General features: G+C 38.4%; 1 protein-coding gene across 1 annotated transcript; it reads left to right on the top strand.

Moving 5' to 3' along the window:
• The first annotated feature begins 526 nt into the window (after positions 1-526).
• fhdc3 (FH2 domain containing 3) lies at positions 527-7956 on the top strand. The gene is made up of 12 exons (XM_084105466.1): positions 527-619; positions 1551-2055; positions 3056-3117; positions 3290-3389; positions 3782-3867; positions 4028-4128; positions 4522-4592; positions 4802-4909; positions 5019-5089; positions 5170-5287; positions 5438-5602; positions 6440-7956. The coding sequence occupies exons 2-12, from the start codon at positions 1609-1611 to the stop codon at positions 7625-7627; spliced, it is 2517 nt and encodes an 838-aa protein (XP_083961592.1). The 5' UTR covers positions 527-619; positions 1551-1608; the 3' UTR covers positions 7628-7956.
• Positions 7957-9666: the final 1710 nt, after the last annotated feature.

Below are 9666 nucleotides of genomic sequence, written 5' to 3'. Positions count from 1 at the left end.
AATGACTGAATATATAACCAACAAGCTATTTCTACAAAAAACCTTTAACGTTAACGTTACATCTGTTTCTGAATAGGATTGGTTATGCTAAAATAGGTTGTGTAACAGATTTTAGACTGACTGGAATCAAAAGACAAATTCTGACATTGTTTATGTTTGACTTGTTGAATAAATCCGATAGAGGGCATTATAACTTCATTTTTGAGGAAATACCATAGACTGTAAAAAATAATACAACGCAAAACGTCATGACTTACACCTTTAAGCTTCTCAGTGTAACCGTTACATTTCAAACTGTAGACCCGTTTTAACCCACCGTGTTGGGTTGTTACTAAAAAAATATGAAAATTATAACCCAGTGTGTGTAGTTTCCTTTATTCTTTAACTATGTACAATTTTCTTCTTTATTTCTGAAAAAGTATTTTTAAGAGGCAAAGGTGAGTGTTGCTCAGGTGAGGGGAGGATACTCGTGCGTGAGGGGCGTGGCTATTCTCATCCATTAAAGTGCTCGTGCTAGTAGTTGATTGCGTTTGACCTGGGGAGTGTCTGATGACTTTCTCCAGCAATGGACGCCAGTTGATTAAGCTTCCATCAGCTTTAATCTGGTATTTACTTACCGGTACGTACATCCAAAATGAATTTTCTGTCACTTACTCTTAACGTTGCTTTTCTCCTGGTTTTCTGATAATCGGTGATGTGGACTGACTTTAAATTATTCACTTTTTTGGGAGTTAGCCTACACATTTCAGATTTATTAATGTCAGTGTATTTTCATTATAATTTTGGACAATTGCGGAGTTAAATGTTTTGTCTCAAACGGCAGAACTCGAAAAATGTAGTGGTCTCTATAAACTTATTTGATTGCTCGGTCTTTTTTGTAAACAATTGCTGTTCGTTAAAGTCGTCATGTATAAAGTCATTTTTTGCTAGTGTAATTTAATTTAAAAAAAATAATGCGTTTAATAAAGATGTGTAGGCTATATATAAACATATTGTTCATATGTTATATGTAAATTGTCATAATAACCCAATGTGCAGGATATATGATGTTCACGTCAAAAGTACTTCTTTAAATGTTGGAATTGTTGCTCCTCTTACATCTGAAAAGTAGATTAAGCAGCCAGTAGAGTTTAAAAGTAGAGACCAAAGTATGTGTGATATGCAAATTGTCCTTTATGCCTGATAATGTTAATCAAATTGTTTGTTTAACTCCCTGTTAAAGTCCCTGGGCAAATTGGTCTTGTAAAGTATTATCTGACTTTGTGGCTTGCTCACACGGCTTTTTAAAATAAGTGTTATCATTGTAAATTCATGTTTGCTATTTTTAATTCGGGACATTTGGTTGCATCCACTGTATCCAACAAACAGGCTTAATGGTCCACCATCTGGTCCTAAATTGTGGCTTTACTTATGTTATTGATGGTAGAAATCTTGGAAGTTATTTTTCAGAAGTTAATTTCTTGCTTCTGTAGATATTCTGGACTAGTTTAGCACATCATTTGCCTCTCATTGTTTTGTATTTTTATTTAGATATTTTATATTTCTCTCAGATCCCTCCAGCCAGTGAACTGGATTTGTGGCCATTGGACGTCCACTCTGTGTCCTCCAATGGATGGAGCTCCAGTTGTAACCACGGCACCTCTACCTCCTCTTCCTCCTGATCGGTCCAGGTGCTTTCAAAATGAGACCTCACCCTTCAGACGTACCACCCTGCCCCTTTCTCTGGGCCCTCCTCCTCCTCCCCCTCCCCCTCCCCCACCACCACTTCCACCCCCACCGCCCCCACCTCCTTCACATTTGGGGGACCCCTTCACCCGGACTGTCCAACGGCGCTCAAAAATGCGCAACTTCAACTGGGACGCCATCCCCAGGCACAGCGTGTTGGGCAAGCGCAACGTGTGGACAGCCCAACGCAACCTTGAGAACTTTGAACTGGACACTAAGCGCATGGAGGAACTTTTCAGCCACAATGAGCACCATGGTTTGGTCCGTAAGGGTGGGACGGTCAGAAAAAGTGTGTGGGGCCTTTCGCAAATCACTACAGAATCAGAGAATGTAAGTGCCTTTGCTTAAAAGTAATATATGTATAGATAAATGTATAGAGAGCCGCTACTGGGACAGTTGTTAAGCTGAACTTTGTAAAGCTGAGGATTTGTCATTAATAACTAGTCGTATACCTACAGTACTTTCCAGTGAGGCCCTTTGGCTGGGACAGTACTGCAGGGTTGACAGACAGCTCAGATGTCATCTCTTGTGTATCAAGATTCAAAGTTTAGTAGCAAGTGGGTGAATTAAACATGACATGTAGTACTCGTCGTTAGTGGCCTCATTTGTGTCTCTCACCTTTCAAAAGTTCAGTACTTTCAGTACTCCAGTACTTATGCTCTGATAAAGCTTCAGAATTGGTCATACTGTCTTCTCAGACTCATTTAGGTGGAAGCACAACAAGATTATTAGCTATGCTTGTTTATTTTCCAGTGCATTGTAGTTTAACCAACTTGCCCCAGAGGTCATTTCAGTAGCATTCATGTCATGTCAGGTAATTTCAGTAGAGGTCATTTCACAGCTCAAATAAAAATAAAATGTCTAGATGACATGCTTCAAATGTCCTCCATTAAGACATTTATATTACATGCCAGACTCATGGGTATTAGACCAGAGGTATGAAAAATGAATAAACAATCACATTTCCCCTTCAAAAGTATTTAAAAGTATGCTGCATATACAAAGTAATAATAATTTTGAAATTAAAATTAATCTCTCATTATAGTGTTCTGAGTTAAGTACTCGTCTGCACTGTTGTTACACATCTATTTCAGGAACATTTCTGTTTGTTAGGAAGTTATGTTGAGAAATGTTGAACTTTTCACAACAATGTAGGCTCATGTCTGTTTGATTCCACTTCCATCTTCTCTTATACAACGAATGGTGCGTGTTCAGCATCATGCTTCCTACATTTTATTTTTAGTTGCTGTCACTGAATACAATATGCTATATTCAGGGAAGACTTTCCCAGATTATGAGAAATTGACACCATCTGTCTGTCTTTTTTTAGGTATCAATTCTCAACTCTAAGAAAAGTATGAGTATTGGGATTTTGCTAAAACAGTTTAAAAGGTCTGTTTTCCTTAATTCCTAATTACATAATTCACAATAACGTTTTTGCATCTCTTCAGCAAATCTTGTACATGTACTATGATTGCCTGGATAGCAAGGCAATCTAAACTGAGCATCTAGAAGAACATTAACATTTAAAAACATCTCGTCTGTGGTTCGGTGCACTTCTCAGGCCACCGAAGGACATTGTAGATGCTGTCAGGCACGGTAAACTGTGCTTTGCTTCCGGGAAACTGAAGGAACTCAACAAGCTGTTGCCTGATGACACGGAGGTAAACTGGCTTTCTCTATATGACTGCATTGTGCTGTTGCTATAGTTCTGTTTTTAAAGGGTTAGTTCACCCAGTAATAAAAGTTCTGGCATCATTTACTCAAGTTGTTCTAAAACTGTATGAGTTTCTTTCTTCTGTTGAGCACAAAATAAGTTATTTTGAAGAATGTTGGTAACCAAACAGTTTCTGGTCCCCATTGACTTGCATAGTATTTTTTTTAATACTATGGAAGTCAACTGTTTGGTACTAACATTCTTCAAAATATCTTTTTGTGTTCAACAGAAGAAACTCATACAGGTTTAGAACAACTTGAGGCTGAGTGAATAATGACAGAACTTTGATTTTGGGGTAAACTATCCCTTTAACACTGCTTATGTATTGACACGTTCCAGACAAAGAAGCTGATGTCATTCAATGGAGATTTATCTCAGCTAAATGATGCTGACCGTTTCATGGTGATGCTGGTTCAAGTACCAGGGTGAGTTTTTCTGTTCATTGTTCAAAGCATGTGAAAGGCCAATTTCTATGATGTTTTTGGGGGAAATCCAGTGGGAACGTATTTATACGTCAACCGCTAATTTAAATGCTACTTTAGCTAAAAAGCTGCTAATAACTCTGTGACTTTTATTTGTTTTCAGGTATAAAGTGAGATTAAAGAGCCTGCTCCTCAGAGAGGAGTTTTTTCCCTTTATAGAGGAGATCAAGCACTCCATCGCTGTCATGACAACCGCTGCTAATGGTACTTCAAAAAGGCTAAGACCACCAGTTTAAATGCTTAATTTTTTTCACTAGAAATTATCAGCATATGAATTTAACTGAAAATTGGTTTATGTTTGTGTAAAACCTCATGATCATGTTCTCTAACATAATTTGAAAATGGTCCAGAGAACATATTGTGCTTCAGTGTAAGCAAGAACATTTTACAATCTGTACAAAGTTCAGCATTCTAATATGCTGATTTAGTGCTCAAGAAACAATTAATTTTTCTTTTTCTTTTGTAGAACAGCATTTGTATGAAATCATATTATTAATGTCTTTACTGTTATTTGCCATTAGTTTTGCTGTAAGTGTTGATTGCTTTCAACAACAACAACAACCAAAAACTGACCCCAAACTTTTGTCTACCTATTAGAGTTGCTGGCATGTGATGACCTGCATTCAATCATCAGACTGGTGCTGAAGGCTGGCAACTACATGAATGCCGTGAGTGTCACATGGTCTGTTCTGGGCTGCGTTTCTCAAAAGCATTGTGAGCTAAGTTTATCATAAAGACCATTGGTGGTAATGGTTCTACGACCAACTTAGACTTACAATGCTTTTGGGAAGCGCAGCTCTGTTTGTTATAAATACATTATTCCTGAGTGTGAACTACAGCTGGAGCAGATAAATGACTTTTGCTGCATCTTGTTCAGGGTGGCTATGCAGGTAGTGCTATTGGCTTCAGAATGGCATCGTTGCTCAAATTGGTGGATACCAAAGCAAATAAACCTGGCATGAACCTTATGCACTATGTGTCCATGGTAAATTAAGTGATCACACTTTTCACGGCCGTTATTGGATGTTGATTCCTTGAATCTATTTAAAAAAAAATCAATACAGTGACTGTTTATCATTTTCTATTAATTACAGCAAGCCCAACAGATTGATGAAGCTTTGCTGCATTTCCCTGAACAGCTTCAACACATTGGAATTGCTGCAAGGTAGGTAGAATATATGTTCTGTAATGTATAGGAGATACATTTAGGATTAAAATGCCACTTTGTTCATAAATTCAATATAGGATCCAAAAGCAGGAGGTGGAGATGGACTTTCAAAAGGAGTTGGAGAAAATGAGGGAAGCAAAGATGGAGGCTAGTAAACAGCCCGATGTACTACATCAGATGGAATCATTTCTTTGTGTAAGATATTTTGGTTTTCCATGTAACCTTCAAGAAAGTTTCTTCTACTGAAATTGCAGTGTAATGTCAGGTGATTTTTATAATTACCATAATAGGCAAAACAGCATGGTGTATCAGTATTCTGGGAATAATATGTCTGCTCTTGTACAGATGGCAGACATTCGGCTTGCGGACGTGGAGGCCTCCCTTCAGGAACTAGACAACATCAGTACCTCTGTGGCAGAGTACTTCTGTGAAGACCCAGCCGCATTTAAACTAGAGGAATGTTGCACTATCTTTCATTCCTTCTGTGAGAGGTTTGAGAGAGCTACACAGGTAAAATGTCATGTCTTATAAGGGCAAATGCACAGAACTTTATTAGCAGGGTGGTTGCCACATGGGTGTTGCACACAAAACATTTCAAATACTTGCACTGCATCCAATTTCTCTTGCATATTGTTTACAAAATGTGTTCTGGTATCAGATATGAAAACTTTAGGTGTTATTTGTTAGCCTAGGATGAATTGAATTTGAATGCACAACACATTTACCTTGATTTTGCATAGTTTTGTTCATGTTTTATTTGATCTCTGTCATGCTCTTCACTGACACGGTTGACTTGGTAAACAAGAGTATACACTAACTTTGAACTTTTTTTTTATTATATATATATATATATATATATATATATATATATATATATATATATATATATATATATATATATATATATATATATATATATATATATATATATATATATATATATATATATCATAATTTTTGTTATAATCAAACAATCATACATGCATATAATACAAAAAAGTAAACTACTTGCAATTACCAAAGCCTTAGAGAATAAATGAAGAAAATTAATTATAGATATCTAAATCTATGTAAAACCAAATATTTTCAAAAATGCACCAGTTATTTTATGCCAAGCCTCTATAGGGGGATTAATTAACACATAATGTTAAAGTGTGTTTATCACACGTTTATATTAGTTAAATGTAATTGATATATTTATGATTTGTTTTTTTTATATTTTAAGTTTTAAAGCCTGGGACTGGGACAAGGGTAAAACAAAAAAAATCCAGTTACAATAAGGCATTTAAAAGTAGCACAAATAAATAAAGACTTGGAAAAAAAAGTTCATCTGTTGTCCATCTGTAGGAAAACCGTGAGCGAGAGGCGGCCGAGACTCGCAAGCAACAGCAGAGAGAAAGAGAAATGCTGACCAGAACGGCTAAGCGCCGATCCACCACCACATGTTCCAGTCGGGATGTGAGAGGGGATGTGAGGGATGAAGCCTCTGTTTTAGAATCTGTCCTGACTAGCTTTCTCAGCCAACGTCCTTCTCGCAGAAGGCTCGGTGGAATCAAACCAGTCACAGACAGCCCCATCAAGAACAACCGCCCTCAGGTCGAGGAACGTGAGGGTGGAGGGGATCCGGACAGCCCTGTGGAAACCAACGAGGAGAAATTTGAGATCTCGAGAATGCAAAAACCGGAATACATCTGCCAGAAGGAGGAGGTTCCACCCTGCGTCGTTAATGATGTTCAGCGGGCACGTGCCGCATCCAAAAGAGGGCAGTGCATTGTTGATGATCTGATTCCTGATAGCAACGACCATAAGGAAGGTGGGTGTAGCAACACCTTGACCAAACATGAGTTTGTGGCGACTGAAGCGATGGATAAAGGGGAAGTGGAGGAGACTGGAGACATGGATAAAGTAGAAGTGGAGGAGACCGGAGACATGGATAAAGGAGGAGAAAGAGATGAGAACCGCGAGAAAATAGAGGAGGCAGACAAAATGCCTGAGCTCTCCGGCAAGATCTTCCAAATTCAGAATTGCGGTGGCCTGAGTGGAACCATTACACCAGATCGATCCCGCACCTCTACCCCTCGGCAGAGGAATATAAAAGAAGTGGATCTGGCCTTGCAGAACGGACTGGGAGGTCTAGGCTCTCCATGGACCATCCTCAGCCCTCGTATATCTCCCCAAAACACGCCCCACCGCAGACACTCCTTCTCTGTCTCCAGGGTGGACATCCTTGATGATGGGGTGTGGGCATTGCCTGACACACCTGTACGCGACAAGCCCTCTTTCTCTCATAAATCCAGTGTGGGGACATCTTCATTACCAGACTGTCCTTCAAAGCGAACTCCAGCACACGGGACGTTTATAAGGTCTGCATCACTTCCTGATGAAAAAGAGCCGGCATCTAACTTCAGACTGGGACAGATCTTTCAGAGACGCAATGGGCAGGAGCTTCCTCCAGATAAGAGACCGGAAAGCTCAGGACTTGTATCTTTCTTTCGACGCTTCGGGGAAAGAAACAGGGCAGGAACTGTTGGTTAAGAAGCCATGGCATGGCCTACAGAGGTTTTATACTTAAGGATTTTACTCTGCTGTAAAATATTTGATGAAAGTAGACAATCGGGGACTTGTCTTACAACTTTTTTGATTTCTTTTATTTATATTCTGCAAAACTACATAATGCGTGCTGATGTTGATGTCTTAATATTTTATTAGTTTTTAATTGAAGTCTTCAGCATTGTTATTTCTAACAAGCTGATTGTATTAGTTTACAACACTGAATTTCAGGGACTGAAATGCGTTTTATTTTTGTTCTTTGTCTTTTTAAAGTCTGTCTTATTTTTATGTAATAAAGTGTGGATTCCACCTTTAAAGCATTTGTTGTGTGTGCCTTCCCCCTTCAACTAGTAATACAACAGTGACGCCAAAAAGTTGGACACTGAAGCCACATTTAAAGTATCAAAGCATTATTGAGACAATGATGAGGCGTATTGCAAAAGTGTTTATTAAAGCAGTGGATCTCAAACAGAGGGCCTCAGTAAACAAGATGACTTAAAATTATTTAAAAAAAAAAAAAAAGAAAATTGTAAATTTAAATATTTGTTTTACTCAGAACAGCGCCATGATGTATGAAAGCAAGGCTGTGAGTTTGAGCGATTAGACTTACCATGTTTTCAATAGCATCCACTGTAAATTTTCCACAGCTCATGTTTTCTGGAGATTTTTTTTGTCTATGGAAGTTTCTTGGAAGGGTATTTTGCAGCGTTTTGTCAGCAGAACAGCACAAAATGCATTAAATAACTGAACACTGAAGAGCTGTCTATCCCTCACAGCCTCTCTGTCATTCCCGTTTAAAATCAAAGAGATGGTGCTGCTGTGTCTATGGGGGCCTTCTAGTCAAAAAGGTTGAAAACCACTGTGTTAAAGGGGTGGTATAATGCCCTTTTCACAAGATGTAAAATATGTCTTTGATGTCCCCAGAGTGTGTATGTGAAGCTTTAGCTCAAAATACCCCACAGATATTTTTATAGCATGCTAAAGTCACTTTTTGAGGGAGAGCAAAAACTTTTGTGTCTGTTCCTTTAAATGCAAATGAGCTGCTACTCCCGGCACAGGGGGTGGAGCTTAAACAGCTTGTGTCATTTTACCTCACATAGACATGCCCTGAAAATTTCAAAAACTTTTAGGATTTTATATTCAAACCGGAGTCAGATGATGTCAACGGAGTCAATGATGGAGAGACTCAAGAAGTGACAACATGTAGACATTTTTGAATGGTTAGTTGATGAATTTATGTAGCCTATGTAGTTATCTTCTAGTCATTGATTAGCATATTCGGTCTTGAAAATCTATAAATCGTGTTCAGGGGGTGGGTTTATGTCAATTTTAGGGTTTGTGATATCACTAACCCGGGAGGAATGTTGTGTAGTCCCAACCAGCAGTTGGTTGTAGTCCTTAAAAAGCAATTTCTCTAAAAGCAAATATCTCCCTTTACTTTGAACTTTGAGCATTGTAACTTTGCAGATGTTGTTTAAGCTCAAACAGCAACATTACACACTAACTAAAGTTAGAAAAGTGAAATCATAATCAACCACCCCTTTAAAGGCACACTATGAAAGATTTGTACCTTAATATAACAGCTTCGAAATCATTTCGATGGTAAACAAACGATGGCACGACGTCACATACATCAACAACATATGAAGGGGCCTCTATGGAAGACACTAGCACGCATTTCAGACGTGAATCATGGCAGAGTCGGCAAAGAAAACGAAGAAAGCGTGGTCGGAAGAGTGCAGAGACGGCTCTGCATGAGTGGTATTTACGACAGTAACGTTCAATACAATTACTCCCTGGTACTCCACAGCGACTCTAGGGGTCGCTGTTTGAGAAAAACGGAAACTGCATAGTGTGCCTTTAATAAAATGTAGCACAAATGCTGTTTTCAAGCAGTTTGAAATTAATTTGTTTAAATGCTAAAAGAATAGCTATACTGTTCAAAATGACCACAAAACGTATCTGGACTATTCTACTATTAGGTTAGTAATGACAGAGAAAGCAATAAGAAGTTTCCACTGTAG

This window comes from Abramis brama, assembly GCF_963993115.1.
Source record: "Abramis brama genome assembly, chromosome: 25".
NCBI classification, from domain to species: Eukaryota; Metazoa; Chordata; class Actinopteri; order Cypriniformes; family Leuciscidae; genus Abramis; species Abramis brama.
Note: the sequence above shows the minus strand (reverse complement) of the source record. Positions and strands in the feature narration are given on the sequence as shown.

What these genes read in the sequence shown, in the direction of transcription:
- fhdc3 (XM_084105466.1), top strand. Translation starts at nt 1,609, where the DNA reads ATGGATGGAGCTCCAGTTGTAACCACGGCACCTCTACCTCCTCTTCCT. An exon ending in ATGCTGGTTCAAGTACCAGG is followed by an intron (nt 3,868 to 4,027) that starts GTGAGTTTTTCT and finishes ATTTGTTTTCAG; the next exon opens with GTATAAAGTGAGATTAAAGA. An exon ending in CATGACAACCGCTGCTAATG is followed by an intron (nt 4,129 to 4,521) that starts GTACTTCAAAAA and finishes TCTACCTATTAG; the next exon opens with AGTTGCTGGCATGTGATGAC.